Genomic DNA, 24577 nt, shown 5'->3' on the forward strand with positions numbered 1-24577 from the left:
AACAAGACAAAGAACTTGATGGACAGTGAGCAGAAAAAAGTGGACAAAAATATATAATTAAGCATCAAAAAAAAGAAAACTCTATAAATGGCTTGTAAACATATCAAAAGATGTTCAGTCTCCCGGTATAATGGAATTTTAATTAAAAGCACAATAAGATACTATTGTACACATGCCAGATTGACCACAAAAGAGAAAAATGATTATTCTGGTAATGGTAATGATATGAAGCTAGAAACTCTCACATGTACTGTTGGTATGAATGTAAAATTTGGGGGAACATTGTGGCATATTTCTGGAAAAATTAAACATGAGCAAATGCGCTGACCCAGTAATTTCACTTCTAAGAAAATTCTTGCACATGTGTACCAGGAAACATGTGTGCGAATGTTCATAACAGGATTACTTATAACAGCACAAAATCAGACATGGCCTAATGTCCATTGGCAGGAGAATGAATGTATAATTATTAGAATGTATAGATAGGTATAGATATATAGTGGAATAGTATACAACAGTTAAAATTGATAATCAACTACAGCTACTCATGTCAACATGGCTTCTGTAAAAGGTTAAACTGAATTTATTTAAGCAAACAACGATTTGAATCAAAGAGTGCCAAAAAGGAAAAAGTAGTTAGGGTGCTCGATAGGCAGGGGGTAAGACAGAGGTTTAAGAAAACACAGAAGCAAAGCAAAGAAATAATTTAATTGGCTAGAACTTAAATGTTTTTCTTATTTGGGAAAATTTAGTTATTTGGCTGTCATGATAGCTGTTCTTAAGTTTTAGTTTTTGAGATTCCAGAAAAATCTAGATGTCTCTGGCTTTGGTTTGTTTGTATAAGCTACTGAAGTCACTAGAGCTACCCCAGTCTAATAGCCACTTTAACTATTTTAACACTGCATCTCAACATGGTGTTTTGAAAGAATCAAATCACAAGAATTAAACAATAGAAATCAATTTTTATAGTTATCTCACTAGACAATATAATTTGATCTATGTAAATTGGTCTGTTTAGAGATAAGTACATGTAATAAAAAACTGTACCGAAAAATAGGGAAATGATTAATACAAAATTTAGGACAATGATAATTCTGAGATGAAGGGAAAGGCATGAGGTAGTGGAAGGTTTCAAAGGCTTTGCCATATTTTATTTCTTAAGCTCACAGGGTGTTATAAAGGTGTGCATATTTTTTATTACCATTCCTTAAAATGGGCACATATGATATATGCCTCTATGCCTCTCATTTCTATATTTTTCATAATTAATCAGGCTTTAAAAGCCCAGAGCATGAGAAGATAGAAGTGGCGACATCGTGTCGCAGCTCCCTGGCAGCTTTGATGGACCACCAAGAGATGAGCAGCTGGGGTTGGGGGCAGATATAAGTGAAGGATGTGCTTGTCTGCAGTTATCAAGAGTGATATATTATGTTTCTGAAAGAATCGCTGAAGTGGAAAACTGATGAGGTAGCAGACAGAAGTAACATTTGCAAGAAAAAAAAGGCCTTGACTCGACAAAAGGAGACGGGATGCAGGCTGGACTGGTATTAAATATGGGGCAGGGATTGGTCATGCTTTGGGATGGCAAGGAAAATAAATGGTGCAGTTATGTGCTGGTGAGGTGGGGGAAATATGAGGTAGTGTAGTCTGCTTTTGTTTTCTCTATGAATCTCTCAAAAGCAACTTGCCTCTATACCGTAGGATACTGGAAGCTTGAGGAGGGGAGAGAATGCGTGAGCCAGTTGTCTCGCGTGGGAAAACAACTTCCCAAGGTCTGCACTAGTATTGCCGGTCACTGCTATCTATCCCTTAAATACTGAACTGAGACAATTCAAGTGAGATCTGCAGCAGGGTGAGGGCCTTCCTCCAGTTTGCATGACTGCTCAGGTGGCAGGGGTAAAGTAGTTTTGGTGTTTTGGGAGTGTAATGGGTTGAATTATGTCCCCCGCCAAAAGAATATGTTAAAGTCCTAAGTTAGTGTCCATGAATGTGACCTTATTTCGAAATAGGGTCTTTACAGAAGTAATCAAGTTAAGATGAGGTCATACTGGATTGGAGTGGGCCCTGAATCCAGTGACTGGTGCCTTTATAAGAAGAGGGAGATCTGGAGACATGCAGATACACACAAATGGAAGAGAACCATGTGAACACAAAAGGATTGGAGTGATGCAGCTATAAATCAGTAAATACCAAGTGTCGCCAGCAACCACCAGAAGCTAAGAGGCAAGGAAGGATTCTTTCCAGGAGAGTTCAGAGATAGCTTCAGAGGATGGGCTGGAGACACCTTCGTTTTGGATTTCTTGCCTCTAGAACTGTGAAAGAATAAATTTCTGATGTCTTAACCACCCAACAGTTTAAAAGCAGCCTGGGGGACTACTACAGCTGATGACTATAAAAGTGACATGAAGTGAGAGATTACACCATGACTCATTTATATATTAGCTTGGTAAGAGTAAAAGTGAGGACATGAGGAAGATCTGGAACAGTGAGAAAGGGGTAAGATCAGAAGAATGAAAGTATTGACCAAGTCAGATACTATTTGGAAAAGGTTCTTGAGTAAGTGAGATGTAAAGGGGAAAATGATTCTGTGGTGCCAGAGAATAGGATTTTGGGGATCAGAGTTTTGGCAACAGAGGAAAAGTCCAAAAATATGTTGACAGGTGGTAGTGAGTAGAGAGCTGGAGTCCAGTTTTAGAAGTGAGGAGGCTAAAGAAATCAGAGATGAAGCGGGCATATGAACTGTGTGTATTAGTGACTCCCAATCCTGGTTAAATAGTAGAATATCTTGGGAAGCTTCCAAATATATGAATAGCCAGGCCTCATCCCAGACTCACCAACTCAGAATCTCAAAGCTTTCAAAGCTCTATAGCCCACCTAGGCCTACTACATCTGAAAGTCATGGACTTATAACAGCCCCCCAGCTTATTCTAATGTGCAGCTGTGACTGAGACTTGTTCTTAATGAAATCTCACAGTAGTAGTGGAGAGGATGAAGACTGTGTGCAAAAATACTCAATGAGGGATGGGATAAGAGTATAAGGTCGGTTAATGAAAAAGAGGCATAGAGCCAGGTGCAACCTGACTGTGTATTTCAAAGGAACTGGGATTTAGAGGAAGCAAGGAGGTAACAACCTTTGAGAAGTAATAAGAAGTAAAGAGGATAGATACATCACTTCCAGGCACTTTGGTATGTAGGGGATAGGAAAACAAACATTCTCCATTTCAGAAGACTGCTTGCAGGGATGATGCAGTGTCCTTAAGGAGCTTGGGTGTGTTTAAAAGAAGAAAGCAAAGCACACGTTCAAATAGAGGCTGAGGATGCAGGGGTGTGTACTGTGGTGGAGAGCTGACTTTGGGAGGACTTTGGAAAGGGCCTGTTTTTTAAAAGAAATGTGAACTCTGTTTTCTGCTGGAAGCCTGTACTCATGGTGGTAACGGATGTAAACAGGGGTGGGGATCACTGAAGAATTAGTCTTGATTGTCTCTTAGGGGAAGTTTGGTAATCAGTTTTCAAACTATGGTCTGGATATAGCATCACCTGGGAACTGATTAGAAATGTAAATTCTCAGGACATGCCCCAGACTCACTGACTCAAAACCTCTGGGCTCCGCATCTGTGTTTTAACAGCCCTTGGAGTGACTCGGATGCATGCTCAAGTTTGAGAACCATTGGTGTCTTTATCCAGAAGGTATATAACAACCAGGGGTCTGGGTAGTCCAGTCTGGAGAAGAGAATATTTACTTCTTGTCTAGGCCCAACTCGTAAAGTTTTTCGTATCTAATATTATGGAATTAAAGCCTAAATGTGATGTGAAGGCCTCCTCTGACATGTGATCTTTCTCACAGCCCGAGGTCTACGGCATAGGGAGGGCAAAGAGACATGAGGAGTCCTGTTGTCTGGTTGTCCCCAGAGCCTCAGTTACTGAATGCGTATGAGTGAGGGGGACACATACACTAGTAAGAATAAAAATAAACATAAAAATTCAGGCAACCAAGGAGACCTACATCAAAAAGTAAAAAGTTAATAAAATAAGTAAAGATTTGTAAATATTCACCAGTTCATTGTTATTTTTCTTATTTTCTTATGAACTAGGGAAAACTTAAATTAGCTTTGATTTGAGGTCCAAAATCTTGTACTAGGACCAGCATTTCAGATTATGTCTTCAAGGCAGCTCTCTTATATTCTACACTAGATATTCAGAGAAACTCCAAGAACACACTTTGGCCTTCTCTCTCTCTCTCTCTCTCTCTCTCTCTCTGTGTGTGTGTCTCTAAAAAATATTCAAATGGAATTTTCTGTAATATTATGGTAAATCTTTTGTAATATAAAGCTAATTGATCGAGGTCAAACACTGCTTACCATCCCCATAATTAAAGGCTAAATGAAGAAGTCTTTTGAAGTCCTCTTCCCCAGAACTCATACATCATCTTAGATTTGAATATAAACTAATTGGTATTCCAGTGTATTTTGTGAAATAAGCCACCTTGCTTTATGGTCACCACTTACATAGGCATTAGAATTTAAAGCCACGGAGTTGTATCTTGGAGAGATAAGAGAGTTCATTACTTAAAAATACATATAAGCACTTTATAGAGTGGTTTTCTCTGCTGCTTGCTTTGCTCTCAGGTGCCACATTTTATCTTTGGGCCACTTTTAGTCTTGTCTGACATACAATACCATAAGATAACGACCTGGCATTTCTGATATCCATGTCTCAGTCTTTAATATCTGAATTTACAGAAACTGAACGAGCCAAAGAAGAGACTAGTGCTGCCTCAACTAAAAAAGGTAAATGTAACTTAAAGAAAAAGATGTCATGGCTATAGCTTATTTCTGCTAAGGTTTCTAACTTAATGTATTGTTCAGTGCTTATAGAAGAGTTCTATTTATTGATTTTACTATTTCACTGATACAGAAGGAAACCCACTTTGCTGGAAGATTTATGGTATCCATGTTTACAAGGCTTTGTCTTCAGTGTTCTAGTGCCAATGGTTTCATTCCTTTAGGGTGATAAACTAAAACTAGTAATTACAGTCCAATTGCAAGTTAGTGTTTGAAAGATTGAAGAAATGCTGCTATTTAAACTCAACAAGACCTCAATCATCTGGAGAGCATTTAAATTCAATATACTGCCTTAGGAAGGCAGGCTTGAACAAATGAAACTTGGACTAGGAAAGCTTACATGAACAATGTTCACTTTGTGCTTGCATAATACTAAATTAGGAAATGTGCTCCTTGAAATGCTCACATGGGAACATTTTGCTTTAAGAAATATTGGGAAGCTTGGAATTTAAGTTTTCAAAGTTATTTCTTTTATCATGTCTAATCAGAGGCAACTACTTATATGAATATTGACTCCCTTTAGGAGACATTTTAAGTGATATTTTTAAGAACATTAATATACATTAAAAGTAATCATCGTGAGGAGACAATGGACTCTGGGAAACAAACTGAGGGTTTCAGAAGGGAGAGGGGTGTGGGGTTGGGGTAGCCAGGTGATGGCTATTAAGGAGGGCACATGTTGTAATGAGCACTGGGTGTTATACACAACTAATGAATCATTGAACACTACATCAAAAACTAATGATGTACAGTTTGGTGGTTAACTTAACATTATAAAAAAAAGAAAAGTTTTACATATTCTCAATTCAAAATAAACTGGAACAATTCTAAAATTTGTGATTCTGTTTACTGATAGAAATGAGATCAGTAATATATCCAGTGTCGCCAGAAATATCTCAAAGGACAATTTAACAACTTTATACTTAACATACTCTCACATACACACACACAAACCTACACACAAACCTTTTCACACATAACTCACTAAAACACCGTAATGTTTTTCTCTTAAAAAACTCTCTTACTGCATACGCTTTATAAAGAGAATACGTATCAGGACTCTAGGGAGATATAAAATGTACGTAACACACATCCACGTTCTCAAAACCAAGCAATTTATATATGTACATATATGAATATAAATGAATACATGGATATAAATTAACACAATATAAATTTATGTGTTATAAATATCAATATAAATTATATATGAATTATAATATAAATTAATACATTTCATTAATATATAAATTAATGTATAAATTAGTATATATATATGTCTAAGGTAAGACAAAAATTATATAAAGAATATTTAAAGAAAAAACATAAACTTTTTTGTAAGATAATAATTAGAAGCTGGAGTTACTGAAATTAATGGGTGCCCTCTCTTAATTCCTAACCATATCTTTTTCTAATAACCTAATATTTGTGATGCCATTTTTTATAAGTGATTATAGTACATGTTGCATTGATATCTTTTGTTAAATATCAATGTACCCTGAGTGGTAGAGTCATAAATTCATCAAAGTCCACATTAATGTATCTCATTCTTTCATGATGTCTTATTTTCAAATCAATTTTACTTGTTGGCATTAAGTGGAATGTGGGTAAAACTTGGCTGTTTCAGAAAGGCTAATGCCATGGTATCATGAAAAGGCTAACGGTCTAAATATAGATTCAGAGAAAGTCATTAGTCTAGGGAAGGATAAAGTATACATGGTCCAGTAAGTGAATCTGAAGCCAGGATGTTGGTATGTATTAAAAGCAAGAACAAAAGTGAGGGAAAGTTATGTGTCAAAATTGGTAGCCAATGGTGAGGCCAGTAGGGTTTCCAAATAGCAGTTGTTTGAGTCTCATATGGAATTAGATTTCAGATACTGAGCCTTAGGGAATTCCTGATTATGAAAGACAGTCTGGAGACAGAGTTAAGAAGGAAAAATTCAACTACTAGAACTGAGCCTTGCACAGACTTTGAATCACTTGGAGCTTGGATATTTAAGGTAGAAATACAAGCACACAGTTTGGAGTGCAATCAGATCAAATTGGAGTGAGCAAACATACTGACTTGAGATTGAACCTTCACTTAGTGAACTCATGGGGATCTTCAGCCAAGAATGGTCCCTGAGTTTAGAGTAAGGCCAGACATATTGGTTGGGGTTAAGTAGAGCTGACTGTTAGAGTGGAATGAAAGAAGAGAACAAATCTTTTTATGAAAATAAACTACTGGCACCAACTGCTTTGCTCCTAGTTAGTCTTAGATGTTATACCTCAATTCTTAAATATGAACCTGCATATTGGGTTTGCCTACAACTACAGCATGAACAGAAACAAGCGTTCCTTCCAAAGCTGTCATAAATAGATTGAAATTCAGGTAGCATTTCACCGATTTAACAAGTTACAAGTAAAAGCCAAAAGAGACTTCTCTCATTTGTCAGGTAGTTTTTAGGTCCCCTACCCCCTCACTGACAATTGATCACACATGAAAATACATATTGCTTCATCATGGATTTAGTAGCCAGCCCCTAATCTCCATAATACTTAGCATACTTTACAAGATGTTCAACTTCTAGTTTTTCAAAAATAAGTACAGTAAGAAAATTATTTAAGGGTTATTTTTGTTTTCAAAACATTGTAATTGTTCTTCTACATTGAGGTTTGAACTAAGAACTATGTGTGCAATATTAAGTGGAAATTACTGATTTTGTGCTTATTTTAAAATTCTGTTAAAAAAAGTTTAATATTTTAAATTAATTACAAGGTGCCAATTTATATATCCAGTATAAATTGTGTTTGATTTTAAGTCTACTTTTAAGTTATATTTTCTTTGGGGATATATAGTATTTAATCATCAATATATCATCTTTTTAACTTAAATTTGTCAGTGTTTAAATCACTTTACTTTCATTTAACATGTATTTATGGTTCACTTACTATGTACAGAATTAAGAGCAAATGCAGGTGTTACTATTTTTATTGAGCAATTTAAAATACTGAAAAATAGGAAGGTAAGTTGTTTAGACCTCAATTTTTTCTATCACCTAAGAGTTTTCTAGGTAATTATAGTTCACAGTTGAAAGCCAGCAAGGTAAAGAGATAAATACAGATAAGTTTCCATAGGAATTTAAAAATTCTTACCTGGAGAAAAGCAAAGATTGACTATATAAGGTGACTTTAGAGCTAAGTCTTAAATAATGTTATATAATCATTTGTTGAGAGGGAACCAGGCAAAGTGGTAGGAAATTGCAGGATATATATGAGGAGAACAAGAATCTTGGGAACATGGTATGAATTAATGCAGCCTAGGCTAATAATACTGTAAAAGGGCCTGATTTTAAAATTGGACTCTATTCCATGGACAATAGAGAGTTAATAAAAATTTTAAGTATAGGAAAAATATTCAGACATTTGCTTTAGGAAGAGGCAGGGTAGTTAGGATGTAATAATGTAGGTGACATGTATTAGGACCTGGTATTAATTATGAGATTACAAAAGAGGGATATTAATAGAATTTGACAACTTACCATCTTTGGGAATGAAAAAAAAAAGAAATGATTTAATGACAATAATAAGTTTTCAGACTGGGTGCTAGAAGAATATGGTTGATAGTCTTATAAAAATTAAGAAGGAAGATGAGAAGTAGTTTGAGGAGGGAAGACAAGATTTTAGACATATTCAAGTTAAAGTGCCAGTAGCACATGCAAATGACATCACATAGGTGGCTCTAAATGTAAAACTAGAACTCCAGATAATGGCAAGACTGAAATATATAGGTGGGTGCCCTCTACCTGGGGTTAACGGTAGAAACAGTAAAAGTCCATGAGTTTGTCATGAAGAGATAGCCTAGAGAGAGAACAGAGCTGGGGTGGAATGCTAGGAAACATGGGCATTTGGAGGAAAGAGGGCAAGGAAATTCAAAGAAAAAAAAAAAAAAAAACAGAAAAAAGTCATAGAAAGATGAGTTTAAAAGAAAAATAGATGTAATTATTTATAATGTCATAGTAACCACAGGAAAAGAAACCATTTCAGTGACAAGGTGGAGGTCACCAAGTCATTGCCAAGTGGATAATTATTAATTTTTTTAAAAAGAAAATTTTCAGGGGAAGGCACACTTGAAAGCTAAAGGATGACAAATGGATTGAGGGAAGGGGAGGTGAAAAACACAGGCAATTATGCTGAAGAAAATGGCTTGGAATAAAAGGAGACACAGGTTAGCAGCTTGGTGTTCTTGTTTAATCTAGAGCCATCTCCCTTTTGACCTAAGAGGTAAAATGTTTATCCTTCAAGACCAGCGTTTCTAGTAGTGTCCTCTTTAATCTGGCATCCATGCTTTCTTGTCACATCATCTTCTTTCTTGTTATTGATTTCGTTCCTCATTTTGGAGATATTATTCTCAACTTCAAAACTCCTTCTTTTTTTTTTTTAAGGTTTTATTTATTTATTTGACAGAGAGATAGAGAGCACAAGTAGGCAGAGCAGCAGGCAGAGGGAGAGGGAGCAGCAGGCTCTCCGCCGAGCAGGGAGCCCGACGCAGGCCTCGATCCCAGGACCCTGGGATTATGACCTGAGCCTAAGGCAGACGCTTAACAGACTGAGCCACCCAGGCACCCCAAAACTCCTTTTTTCTTCATTACTATTTCTCTCTCTACCATTTTCTTTCCTCCACATTTTATCCAGTTTTCTGGATCCTGGAATGCTAGTATTGCTTCTCATCTCCCCCCAAGGATAAGGCTTCTGTCTCTGCTGAGCCACTGATGCTCTGGATAATGCTGATGATATCAGTGCTAAACCAAAGGAGCCATTCCAGTACTCACATTACTAGGTTTCTCAAGTGTATTTACTACTTTGTCTCTTTCCTAAGCTTCTCTTTTACTGGCCTATCATGACAACATAGTCTCCTGGGTCTCCATAATTTGTCTGACCTTTTATTTCTGACTTGTGTTTTTTTTTTCTTTGCTGACTCTTAAATTATTGGTGTTCCCAGATTCCATTATTAATACTCTGAACTTTTCATTTTATACTGTCTCTTTGTGAGATTTATCAACTTTCAAGGTTGAAACTCTGACCTATATCCTGAAGATTCCCCATTGTGTGTTACCACTTCAGGACTTCTCTGTGAAAAGGCATTTCCCTGAAAATTTCAAGCTTGTATGCTCAAATGTCCAATACCATCTTCAAATACAACTTATCTTAACCTAATCACCTCACTCCCCCTTCCCAACTTGGTTTTCATTATTATTGGTGAAATCATAATCTACCCTTTATCTCATTAGAAAACTGAGGGTGATCTTTGATTTTTGATCTTTCTCTCCTTCACCTGATTATTCAGAGTCTCCAAGTTCTGCTGATTTTATCCCCTAAATATTTCTTGAATATATTTCCTCCTATTCATAACTGTGACTTCCATCTTAATTTAAGCTTTCATTATATTATGCTTGAACCACTGTAATGAACTCACTATTGTCCTTAGGTTTTTTGTTTTTATTTCACTAATATTGATCTTACCAGAATTTCCCCATAATCATAGTAAGTTATCAAGGTCATAAAACTGAATAAGGCATTCAATTTAAAACTCTCTTTTTCCAAGTTGGTCATAAAATAAATAAAGCCTAACCTTGTTAAAATAACATGAATCCCCCAAGATCTGACCCCTATAACCCTTTCAACTTCATTTTCAGACATGCCCTGTTTTGAATGCTACAATAAATACCATATTGCTCATAATTCCAAATTCGGGAATATAATGTAAAATTCAGGAAAGATGGTAGCAGGAAGGGATGGTCTTATGAATATATTGATTAGTTAGCATCATCTAAGAATTGATGAGAAGTCTCTCTTTCCTCTTTCTCCACCATAATATATATATCCAAGGATCCTTATATCCAAGATGTAAAACTGTTTCTTTCACAATTAATTATTTATTCCGTTGTTTCAATCATTGACATCCCCAGGCTGTACCCTTAAAATTTGAACAACCCTTGGGCAGATAACATTACATTCTTATTTCCTTGGAAATAATAGTGTATCATGCTAAGGCTGTAGGTCTACCCCCCAGAAGTAATGTATAAATATCATGTGGGGGACATTTCATACTGTAAATATTTTCCTACTCCTAACTTCTTTACCAGGATTCTAACATACCCTATCTCCAAGTAAGCCTCACAGCCTAGGTACAAGCCCCTACTGCTAATGGGAACACATCAGAGCCTTCATGAGTGATGAGGGTCAAGAAAGGAGAGATTAAATTGTTTTGGAGAACTGTGTCCCTAAAGAAAATTGAGGAGAATAATGAAATAAAGGCCTGGAACTACAAAAACCAGTTTCTCAGTCTCACAGTTTACCTCAGGACTATCTCTAATCCAGGCATTACTTTCTAAGAGTGTTAGTGACTTTGTTTCCTTTAAATTAGTCAGGATCTCTGAAGGAGTGCAATATAAATCTGCTTCCCCCCCTCCAAAGTAAACCCTTCCAAATGTAGGGCAAAGAGAATTTCTCTCAGCACCAAAGGAGATTTCAGGTACCCTGTAGCATAGAAAAAGAAATTGATTGAGGTCTTCTTTTGATTCCAGGCAGTTAGAAAATCCACTTACTTACAAGAGCTATTTATTTCTAAAGTTTACTCTCCATAGAATTAGGCTTGATGAATTTTACATCAGAAGTAGAAATGAAAGGATCATCATTTCATGCAAAATGTGTTCTTTTCTGTACAGATAATCAGTATTTTCAGTGACCTTTTCTGAATAACAAAAAAACCCCTTTAGGGGACTCTCCTCCTCTATTTAATATGAATGTGGAACCCATCATTGAAAAGAAAACTTGGTCTTTATGTGTAAGTCACATTCAAATTGTTTGCTGAGAGACATTTACTTTTCAGAGGATTAAAATAAAATAAACTGAAAAGTACATATTTGCTATACAATATTTATAACGATTCTTCTGGATAAAATAATTATGAATAAGACTATATACCCATGGGCTCTATTATAATTACAAATTTTCAGTGTTTCATTTCCATTAATGTACCACACATCTTACTAGCTCCTTTATTTAAAGTATGCATAGTAAAGTCTGACTCTAGTTTGGAATTCAAGGCCTTCTGTAATTAGCCTCATCTTTCATTTTAAATTATTCCATATCTCCTCTGTGGGAACATTCCGCTTCAGCTAAACTTGTTCACTTTCCTCTAGGCGTACCTAAGGCTTTCCCCGCTCCTTTGTCTTTCTTCACATCTTACTGGCTACACCTAAAATCCATCCTATTCCTGGAAAATCACTAACACCAAAGCTTACCCATTTTCCCTCTCAACTCAGAACATTTCTTATTAAGACATATTGCCAACTAATACATTTAATCACTAAGCAAAAATATATCAGTCACTTGCTATGTTAGAAACAGTACTAGATAGTGTAAAATGTAAGCAATACATGTCTAAATATCCCATGTATCAAAGAAAAAATGACAGTAAAATTTGGAAATATGTTGATCTAATGTATGATAAAAACATTACATTGAAACTTGGGGTATAGCTAAACAGTGATAGGGTGAAATTTACACTCTTTACAAATATTCGTTAGAGAAGAAAGGCTGAAAATTGAGTATCTGGAAAGGCAATATTTTTTTAATATAGAAAATTAAACCCAAAGAAAGTAGAGGAAGAGAAATTTTAAAAAAATATAATAATAAAAGCTAATGAAGTAATAAATTAAGTTGTACAATAGGGAAAGCAAAAAAGTCAAAATTAGACTTGCCATAAAAACTAATAAAATATATAGATTCTTATGAAAACTTATTAAGAAAAAAGAGAAGGCACAAAACATCAATGTCAGAAAATTAAAAGGAGGCATCATTACAGATCCTACAGAAAATTAAAAATAGGAATATTTTCCAATAAATCCAAAAATTGTAACGAAATTCATATTTTGAATCCATATCTATAATTCTTCCCCAAGGAAAATTCTAGCCAGATAGCTTCACTGGTGAATTCTTTCAAACATCTGAGGAAAATTTAGCACCAATCTTATCCTAAACCTTTCAGGAATAGGAAAAGAGGAAGCATTCACTCATTTTATGGAGCTAGAATAACCTTGATGCCAAAACCTAACAAGAACTAAAAATCAAAGAAAACATACAAGCTAACTTCCTATGTGAGCATAGAGACATAGACCCTAACAAAATATTAGGAGATCTAAAAAACAAAGAAAATATACAAGCTAACTTCTTTTGTGAATATAGAGACATAGACCCTAACAAAATATTAGGAGATCAAGTCTGATAATGTGCATGAACGATAAAACATGATAAAGTTGGTTTTATTTAGGGAATGCAATTTGAAAAACAAGAAAAACAACAACAATGTAATTAACCAGAATAATAGAATAAAGGGAAATTACATTCATCATAGTAGATCCATTTACTATAATTCATCACTAGAGTAGAAAGAAGCTTCCTTAATCTGATAAGATATATAAAAACCACTAGCAAATATCATTCTCAGAAAAAATGAAAAAAATTCCATCTGAGAATTAGAATAAGACAAGGATGTCTGTTATTACCACTTCTATTACACATTGTACTAGAGATTTTAGCAAGTGCAATAAGGTGAGAAAAAGAAATAATATGTATAAAAATAGAAAAATAAGAAATAAAACTCATTATTCACAAATGAAATTATTATCTACTTGAAACAATTAAAAGGATCTATAGCTGAACTATTATAATTAATGAGTAAATTTAGCAAATTTTTGAAAAAAGTTATGCTACCTTTCCCTCCCTTCTCTAGTTCATGACATGGTTTTGTTTTTGTTTTGTTTTGTTTTGTTTTTTGTTTTTTGAAGAGATCATAGCCAGTTATACTGTAGACATTTTTGATTGCTTTGATGATTTCTTCAGAATATTATTCAATATGTTTTTTACATCCTGTTTTGATTAAACTGAAAGCTAAATCTGGCTTAACTGGATTCCAGTTGGATAGTTGAATGCTTTGGCAGGAATACTTCAGAGGGCAAAATTATATATCTATATCTATATATATATATATATATCACTGCATATCATTAAGAAGCCAGACTGTTTGGATGTCCCATTCTGAATGAATGGTTCTAAGGTTCATCAGTGGTTAAGTTGGTGACAATCACATTCTTCGTTTCAAAGTTGCATTTTTCCCCTCGTGACTCTGTGGGGTGGTACTTGGTTGTAATGGAAGTATTCAGTCCCCCATTCATCTTTCATCAAATGGCTGCTAGTGTCCTCTGAAGATCCTCACTTGAGTCATTTATTTCAGTGGGGAATACTAATTTTGTATGAATAATTTCTACTGTTTTGATGTATAAATAGGTAAACAGCGAGTACTCTACTGAGAGCAATAACTCTTAGAGAAAGCATAGTTCCAGTTAAACAGCACCTAAATGATAATCTTATTTCTCTTTTGGTTACTTATGACTTGGGATGCCTTTAATATTTAAATGAATCTCAAGCATGACCACACTATTCTTTCAGTTGGTTAAGCTAAAACTTCAAAGGAACATCTTGGTTGACATTTTTCAAGACACTGAATGACTCCAAGCCAAAACCTGAATTGTAAGTCAATTAATCATAGTCTTGTCAAGTAGAATTCTTTGTAGAGCCTGTTTATCAAAGCAGAATATAAAAGAAGAAGGTAGAAAAGAGTGGAAAAACTAGTCAGAAGAAGGCAAGGAGTTATTTCTTTTTCCTCTAATTCTTTAACATTAGATTTAAGATAGTTTCAATTGTTTACAGAGAAAAGAGAAATGTTGAAAGGTTTTAAAATTGTTTAGAAGGAAAAGCTGGCAATGAATGAATTACAAAATGGTTGTGTTTTTTGTTTTTTTTTTTTTTTTGAGCAGAAGCAGTATTTCCATCTGGAACTTTTATTTAAACCTTATTTCTGCTTTGCAGCAGTACCTGGAAAGAAGGAAGAGAAAACAACCAAGACAGTGGAGCAAGGTAAAAAAAAAATGAAGGAGGTTGACATTATCTTCTTTAGAAAGACAACAACATGAGGAGGAAAGCACTGGATTCAGACAGGAGGAAGACAATAACTGTTAAATCTATTGCTCTTTATCACTGTCCTTGCATGCTTTTCTGTGCCAGGGAGAATGTGAGGCAGCAGTCTGGGTTTTTGTTCTTTTGTATAACTAAACTTTGAGTATAAGTTCAGAGCAGGAAAACTCCACAGACTTCTTAATTATATCAGGGAAAATGCTGAAGATTATTGGGAATAAGGAAATGATCTGTAACTGTTAGACATTTTTCTGTTTGATTTGTGGTTTTAACACCACCTGATTGATCAGAGTTTAAAGAATAAAGATGACATAATTCTATTTATGCAAAAATAACTTCTCATGCTTTAAAAATAATATGTAAAACTTAAAAAAAAACACCAAAAGTAAATTATTTGAGTTTATACTATGACTTCAGCAAGTGATTCTCACAAGAGGTCTGAAACCTCAATATTAAAAATCAGAATGTTACAAGTAATGCATTTTATTTTTATTTATACAGCTATATAATAAATACATAACTCTAGAGTATGCTTGAGAAAAATGCAAAAGTACAGTAGAGGTAAAACATTTAAAGTGATGTTGGGCCTTGTGTTAGAGCTCGGAGTGCTAATAACTTTAATTATGGTTCCCCCAGTCTTTGGCTTTTCATCTAATATAATATTTATTACTTATTGTAATAAAATCAGAACTAGTAATAATTTTGTCAAGAATGTCAAAATAATTTTTCCTTTTAAATTTGGGAGTAATTAAATTTGTAATATCAAAAATTTATTTTTGATATAAATATATCAAGAAAATCCTTTAATTTCTCGTATTTCAGATAAGTAAATTAAGGTTAAAGATTCAATTAAGTTAAATGATTGGTTGAAAATTTATTTCCTTGGGCTTTTCAAAATAAAATCAGATTGCAATTACACTGAAAAAGTTTTCAAATTAATTTTGGCTTCTGGGGGCTCTGTGAAATTTTACAATTCAATAGAATATTTCTGTCAGCTTCTTTTTGATGTGGGTATTTCCTTCTCTGAAATATAAAGTAGAGGAATAGGGGCACTACATCCCAACTTTAACTTGTTCACTTAGGCAAGGCCCTGAGCCTAAATTTCTTCTGGAAAAATAAAATAAAATAAAATAAAAGGGTGTTAATTATATCTGACCTGTCTATTCAACAAGATGTGGAGCTCAAATGAGAAAACACGGGAGAGGATATGAAGAATGATAAATTCCTAGATAATTGCAGAGTCCTTACTTAGGCATATTTCCTTATCAAATCAGCTTTACTACAGGTGAGATAAACTGTCAAACCACTTTGATCTCACTAAGCTTCACAGTTTTTCCTTTCTATATAAAGGTGCTGATTGCTCATCTTTGGCATTTGTAGATTTGCTTTTACAGCCACAGCATATTAAGAGAAGATTGGCTAGAATGTAAAATGCCCACACTAATAATAGTACCTAAGAGATAAGTAATTTAAACACAGATTGTTTATTTCTTCTTACTTGCATGTTGGTGTCAGTTTCATTAATTCTATAATGTTTCCTCAACTAGGTAGGAGACTAGAAATGGCTTTTAGAGTTGTGAACTTACTTATTCAGATAATCTTATAATTCATTTTTTTATTAAAAATACCTTTTTTCTTAAAAGGTTAGGCTCTTAGCTTATGTAAAAATATGAGATTCTCTTAATGGCTCTTTTTATATTGACTTAGTAAATCATTTTGGTTTTAAATATTGTAAAGCAATGGCCTCATATTTTTCAACCAGAGATATCATAAGAAATAGAGTTTTTGGATAAATTGCATATTTTTGAGATGATATATGTATGACTAATAATTGATATGAAAAATGTATTTTGTGATTTAAAAAATCAAAAGTTAATGTAAAAATAAGTCAATGACATTTTACAGATTTCATCAGAGTATTCTAAAATTTATTCATAAGATGAGGCTCTTAAATCTATTATGTACTTCTCTTCCTTATGCAGTTTAGTTATCTTCAGAAGTATAAATAATCTAAAACTAATTTATAATGCATTGAAGTACAATTAAATAGTTCTTGAAGAGTCATTTTATTTCATTTAAGTTTGCATCGTGATCTTGTACTGGGGAAAAACATGACTTTCAAAATTCTTAACTAGATTTAAAATATACTTGGCGATCTATATAAAATTGTGTATATTGAACCTCTGGACTTAGATTGAATTATAACTGTACTTAGGAAACATTGATTAAGCTAAACTTTACATCATTATGGGAAATTCATATAGTGAAAGGTGGAATGAATTTTGTTAATGTAATTTAGTAAACTAGACCTCATATCACATAAGAAGTAGAAATTTAGTTAATCTAACTTCTGCAAAAGTCCAAAAATGTAACTCGATTTTATCTCTAACTCGTTATTAACCGTGTTTTTTAGTTCTTCTTTTTGTGAAGATCTTAAATTGGCCGGACTAGAATTTTGAGTATTAAGAAACACTTTATAATTTCTCCACTTCAAAGGTGCACACACACACACACAAACATACACATACATACACACACACACACACACCATTAACTATTCCTCCTTGTTCAGAAAGCAAGTACCTAGAAACATCAAGAGATACTAATGTTTAACACCGTAAATGTTGCTATCCTCATAGTGAGAGCTAAGGAAAGACAAAGAAAACATTTTAACACTTGCTAGGTGCTGTGTGCTACTATAGGAGGATTCATCTTTAGACATTTGTATATTACATCTAGAAAGAGTGCATCATGTTTCATTAAGCTTAATTTATTCATTTGTTGGCATTTAATGTCTTACAGTGTACCTTTTCCTCCTTGTTATTCAGTTTCAAAATTGATCTGCCTCCTAAATCCCATTTACTTTTCTCTTTTTCAATCTTGATTTCTTTCAGAAGAAAACATTTAGTAATATTTGTTTGTTACTAGCCAGATGAGCAAAAGAGTCACTCTAAAGAAGCATCCAGGGGCTTGCTAGTTACTTGGGCAGGGAAAGACACCAGTCAAGACAATTAACTTTAAAAGATCTGAATTATAGATTGGAGTCCCAGTATCTCCCTGTTTTTAATCTTCTTCCTTCAAACTGACTTAAATCCAACAGTGAAAAGGTAAAGAAAAAGTAATATTTTTTTAATTTTTTTAAAAAAACTTAAAATGGAAGAGAAATTTAAACAATTGCCCAGTTAAGCCAATATATAAGTATAAATATAGAATCATTAGGCCTACCTTTGTTTTTCTTATTTTTACAACTGTGGAGCAGAATTAGATGATCTCTTAGTCCTTCCAAATGTAAAAATTTTCTATTCAACAAAGTGTTTAAGCAGTGTGTTCCTTACATCAAGATATAGAGGCTATTCTTTTTTAAGGGAAGGCTAATCTAGAAGGACTTTCATTTCTAAGATTCTGAGATTTAAATGCTAGGGAAAAACATACTATAAACTTGAGTACATATAGATAGTTCAGTATCTAAAATTAAACTGAAAGTTTCACCTCAGAAATATTAAGTATAGTTTTCCATCCTCTTAACTAATTAAAAATCACTTCAAAATCATTAAGTAGAAACGCGACAGAAAAATATTCATGAAAAAAAGATTAAATAGGATTTAAGTGCCTATTAGCCACAAGAATAAATCTGAGCACAACTAGTAATCATTTTATTCAGGATAAAACTGGAGCATGTGGATCATAAATGTATCAAATACAGTTCATTTCCTGTAATAAAAAATTCTATCTTTCCTTTAATTAAGACATGTTTCTAAATTCAGAGGCACGCTAATTTGTGTTCACCTGAAGAATTTCTGTCTTTTTTGCCTTTGATTCTATTTTGTAAACAACAGTACCCTACATAATTGTATTAGTGTTTTAAGTTGTCATAACAGCTGGGGAAACCCAAATGCTATTACAGCTTTGTGTATTTGTCATTGTCTTCCTTCACCTTTTCAGATTCTTCTATTCTTTGTACATGCACTGGTCTATTTAGAATATGCGATGTGTACTTACTGTAGATTTATCTCATACTTTCAAGTGAATGTTAATAATATCTAAAAGTAATGGTTTCCCTGAGAGAAACTTATTTATTTAAATAATTAATGTTTATATTTCATGGTGTGTCAATATTATTTAAAAAAATTTTTACATTTCAGTTCAATGGAGTAAAATTGAAAGTTTAGTTAATACAAATTGTATTTAACTATCTGCTTAATATGTGATTATAAAATAACCTATTTGCACATGTGGACTAAGTCATGCTGTTGACCCTCAATAAATGTTAAATGATAACAATACTATTGATTCCTGTGAATTCAAAACTTTTGACAACAGTTTGTGCTTTGATTGTTTAATATTTATTGAGCGCCCACAACAGGCTAGGCGCTGGGGAATGGGTGTGAGGAGCATGACGTGGGCTTCAGAGAGAAGATGGTTTACATGCAGAGCTTATACAACACATGAAAATGAGTATATTCTGCTTATTTATGTATTTTATATATTTTCAAGAGAACCTTTAGCAATTCTCCACTGTCTCATTTGCTCACATAACACATCTCACTTCTTCGTACTTTAATACTTTTAGAATGTTCTCACAATTATTTTATCTTATGTGTAGGAAATTCTTTTCTAGTTTCCTTCTCACATGTTCCTCCCCACTCCCCTCATCCTTTTAATAACCAGACAGATCTAAATCCTACCCACCCAGCAGAACTACACTTATTTAGAAAAAATTTGTATTGTTACATTAATCTCCTGCAGGGTACCATAGTCTGCCATGCAACATTTGGTTCATGTGATTCACACATTTACTGATAAGAATACCATTCAGTGCCAAAGAGAATTTCAGCCTAATAAAAGAGCAATGTGTGTCAATGCTGTTGACGAGATTTGGAGGTGATGCTATGAGAACCATTCATGTTGTACCTTTTTCTCAAAAGTTAAAGGTTCTTTGTTATTAATGATCCATTTTCTCTAATAAACTAATGTGTGACCTGATCACTCTTATTATACACAGGATATACTAGAGGCAAGTACAGGTCACATAGGGATATAATTGTAATGCCCAAATTTTTGTTTCCATGCAAATATTCTGCCTTTTAATTATCATGAAAATGAATCATTCCTTTGCCTATCTGGCCTCTGTGACCATTTTTTCTTCCTTCCTTTTCTTAGAGATTCTGGGCATTCTATGGGGAAGTACACTAAAACTATAAGATTGCCCCAGGAGCTTGACCTTGTACTTCATATTGGAATCACTGCTCTTTTTTGATGGGAGGGGGGTTACCACTCTTAACACCAAATAACTTTATTAACTGTAGATCAGAGAAACTGGTAGGTAGAGGGATTGAATTACCTGAAAAGACACCATCCCCAGGAGCAATGTGTCACTCCTAATCTGCCTGCATTCTACCTCTTCCATGATTTATCAAAATAGTTTCTTAAAAGTAACACACTTTTCACATCAAATGTGTGCTTTTGCTTCACTTATAATTCTCAAACTTTGTCTTGATTTAACTTCCAACAATGTTCATGTAAAAATAATAGAATGCAATTATGAACCACTTTTTAAAGCCCAGTCAAATCCAATTGTAAATATGAAGAAAGTTGTCATATGATCTCTGAATTTAATGGCAATGAACTTCAGATTTCTTTTGCCAATACTTAATATAATTTCATAATTTTAAAATAATGAAAGTATGTATTCTTGATATTATCTACATCTTAATCTCAGGTTTATAGTTCTTTAAGACATCCTTAAATATGGGGGCACCTGGGTGGCTCAGTTGGTTAAGCCTATGACTGTTGATCTCAGCTCAGGTCTTGATCTCAGGGTCATGAGTTCAAGCCCTGCATTGAGTTCAAGCCCCATGTTGGGTTCCACCTAAAAAAAAAACCAAAACCCAAAAAAACACACATCCTTAAAACTGGAAGAGTCTGTTTCCATGCTCTTCATAGTGAAATTCTCTTGCAAAGCCTATTTTTCTTCATATATAATCTCAATTACCATCACCAGGATTTGGCATGTAAAAACTGCATGGCAAAAAAAAAAAAATGTTTATTTAATTTGTTGTTTATTTAATTTACAAATAAAATATGTAATTATTTAACATAAATACTTAAAGATTAAAATTTTGTTCACCGGTGAAAAAAATCAACTTTGTTCCTTTGACATTCTAAGCTAGATTATATAAAGGACTGTGGAAATGCATTGTAGTGTTTACCATACAGCACACCAAGAAAAGGCCTCCTTACGAGCTCAAGAACATCAAGCTGCTAGTTATGCTTTTTGTTCTTTTAATATTTCGTTCCATTCCTGCTATTATCCTGAAGCCATATATGATTGGATCTTTTTTCCCTCAGAAATCTTTAATAGGATGTATATTATAAGTTACTATGTTATAAAACAAAGGTTGTTTCCTGAGGTTTTTTTTCTTTTTATTGACTTTTTTCTTTCATTTATAAATCAATTTTCCATTAAAGATCTGTTTAGGAAAAAAAAATTGGCATATACTACCTTAAATAAAATTGTATAAAAATCAATTTTTATGCTACATCCTATAACAGATTAATGGAGGTTAGCTCCATTCTTTAAAAATCAAATTGCAAGAAATCATATGAAATCATTAGCCCCACATAAAAATGCATTGTTACTTTCTTCTTGCTGTAAATGAAATTATACATTTTAGGTCAAATAATTTCAGGGATGAACATGAAAATTTTATCAACATTCTACTTAAAATTTACCTGTGTCTCATTGACTATTACTGCCCCAATTTTTCATAGAATGATAATGTAGTATAAACTGATTGAAAAGCAATTCTTAAAAAAAATGAAAATTTTGGGCGCCTGGGTGGCTCAGTTGGTTAAGTGACTGCCTTCGGCTCAGGTCATGATCCTGGAGTCCCTGGATCGAGTCCCGCATCGGGCTCCCTGCTCAGCGGGGAGTCTGCTCCTCCCTCTGACCCTCCTCCCATCTCATGTGCTTTCTCTCTCATTCTCTCTGTCTCTCAAATAAATAAATAAAATCTTTAAAAAAAATGAAAATTTAATTCAGATCTTCTTTAGAATTATAAAATGGCAAAATGTAAGTTAAGAAATTTTTTCATTATTATAACTTGCAAAGTTTGGGTTTTATTTCACTTCATTCTTATACTAGAATAAAGATACTAGTCAGATAAGCCATACACAGCATCTATATTGTCCTTAAAACTCTTGGCAATAAAAATCATGGTGAACAATTCTTAACTTGTAGTTAGCACTTGTTTTTTTTTAAATTATTTATTTATTTATTTATTTGAGAGAGAAAGTGAGAGAGAGAGAGAGAGCCCAAGAGGGGGTAGGGTCAGAGGGAGAAGCAGACTCCCTGCCGAGCAGGGAGCCCGATGTGGGACTCGATCCCGGGACTCCAGGATCATGACCTGAGCCGAAGGCAGTCACTTAACCAACTGAGCCACCCAGGCGTGCCCTGTAGTTAGCACTTGTATTGTTGGTCCTTGAAAAAAAAACTGAGGAAAGCTAATGGTAATCAAAAATATTAACCTGTTTGAACAGTAGAGTATAGGGCTGTCTCAAAATAACACATAAAGCTTAGTCTACCTTTCCCATAATTTATTCTGTGACATTAGGCTAGTTACCTGCCTTATCTAGCCTCTTTTATAAGCCAAGACTATTTCACTAAGCAATCGCTAAAGGATTTGCCAGTCATAATATTGTCTAATTCTCATTTGTAAAAATTGTCTCCTATGACTGAGGCATTTCCACTTTGCCCCAAATTCTGCAAAAGTATATACAAGAAAGCCAGATTGAAATTCTAAAATGAAAATGTTTTACAAATCTACTAAATGGAATTGTATTATTTGAAGTATTTACCCTGTTTACATTCAAAATATACACATAAATCACACTTAAGAATCAACAAGTATATCTCTGGAGCAAAGCATCCTATTGAATATTTAATTAAATGACATGAAGATTCTCTAAATATGATTAAACCATAAATATCAGTAACAATGCTACATAGGATATAGAAATTATGCTCTTGACACACATGCAAAAAAGAAATTGTAAAAGATGAAACAGAAGATGTTGTCTCTGGAGACAGGAGGATGTGGAGAACACAACTATGGGTGGCTTCAGTTTGGGACTATTTCCAAACAAGATGACAATGACTCTCTATGTATTTAGTCAGTTTAGTATGTATAATATTCTTTTATGAACAAAACTTTATTAATTACATTGACATAATACCAGAAAGAATATTTGGATTTAGCATCTTCAAAGACTATCACTGGAAGGATATAAATTTAAAATCTTTGGTAGGATACTATAGTTCCCTTCATCTCCAGTCCTCAGTGTGACTTTCAAGCTTTTGCTCACTGCTTCTCCTCTACTTTGCATATCCAGCAATCCAGCCACATGAACTTTCACACTCCATGGTTTGCTTATGTTGTTCCTTATGTTGGAGCTGTCTTTCCAATTCTTCTTTGGTGACAAACTTTTTATCCAGTTTCAAAATCCACTACATTTGTCAGTGCTTCCGTGAAATCTTTTCTCATTCCATCAGGTAGGGTTTGTCAATCTATATGCTATGGGCCCAGATCTCTGTGTATGTGTCTCTATGATCTATGTAGATGCATTCTGGCATTAACTGAACTCAATGCAACCGTTTGTGCTTTTTCAGCTCCCAGCACAAAAGAGACACTGAATAAATGTTTACTGAATACATTGAGTTTATCTTTTTAAAATACAAAAATGAATCCTCCTTTTAAAATATTGTTCCCAAGTGAAGGAACCTAAATGAGGGTCTTTGTTTTGCAGGGGATCACTTTGTCACACTAATAAGCCCTGTAGAAGGAGAGTTTCTAGTTTGTTTGTTTTTTTTTTAAATGGCGTTAGCTTTTGTTTTACTTCAACTAAATCCCGTTTGAGAGTCTTGGACTTCAATTTTCTTTTACATGTACATATATATCACAAAGTTTAAAGTACTGATAGACAAGAACTTTCTAAAACAAATCAAGGAAATCTAAAATATAATCAAATCAAATCAAACAATGAATTTAAAAAATTACACTATAACAAGTGGGATTTATTCTGGTATGCAAAGCTGGTTCAACGTTTGAAAAATCAATTAATATAATCCAACACATCAACAAGTTAAAGAAGAAACACATGATCTTATCAATATACAGAAAATCATTTGACAGAATCTAACATCCATTCATTATTAAAACCTCCAGCAAACTAGGAATAGAGCAGAACTTCCTGAACTCAATAAAGAATACCTACAGAAAACCTACAGCTAACATCAGACTTAATGACAAACAGAAGCTTCCCCCCTTAGATATGAAAAATGGCAAGGATGTCCCCTCTCACCACCTCTATTCAACATTGTACTAGAAGTACTAGTTAATGCAATAAGACAAGAAAGGGAAATACAAATTTATCAATTAGGAAGGAGGAAATAAAACTGTTTTTATTCACATATGATATGTATCTGTGTAGAAAATCTCAAAGAATCAAGAAAAACCTCCTAGAATTAGTAAGTAATTATAGCAAGGCTTCAGGATACAAGGTTAATACACACAAGTAAATTGCTCTTTTATGAGGCAGCAATAAAAAATCAGAATGAATAAAATAAAAAATGCAATACCGTTTACATTAGGAATAACAAAAGAAATATTTAGATTTAATTATAACAAGATATTTGTAAGATTTATATGAGAAGAACTACA

At 33.8% G+C, this 24577-nt stretch overlaps 1 protein-coding gene across 1 annotated transcript in view; it reads left to right on the forward strand.

Moving 5' to 3' along the window:
- TRDN (triadin) overlaps positions 1 to 24577 on the forward strand; it is a 360457-nt gene that overhangs the window by 233790 nt on the left and 102090 nt on the right. Inside the window, exons 20-21 of the mRNA XM_027601775.1 lie at positions 4740 to 4787; positions 14754 to 14801. Of these exons, the coding sequence (XP_027457576.1) occupies positions 4740 to 4787; positions 14754 to 14801 (96 nt within the window). The remainder of the gene's footprint in view (positions 1 to 4739; positions 4788 to 14753; positions 14802 to 24577) is intronic.

This window comes from Zalophus californianus, chromosome 7 (genome assembly GCF_009762305.2).
Source record: "Zalophus californianus isolate mZalCal1 chromosome 7, mZalCal1.pri.v2, whole genome shotgun sequence".
Classification (NCBI taxonomy): domain Eukaryota; kingdom Metazoa; phylum Chordata; class Mammalia; order Carnivora; family Otariidae; genus Zalophus; species Zalophus californianus.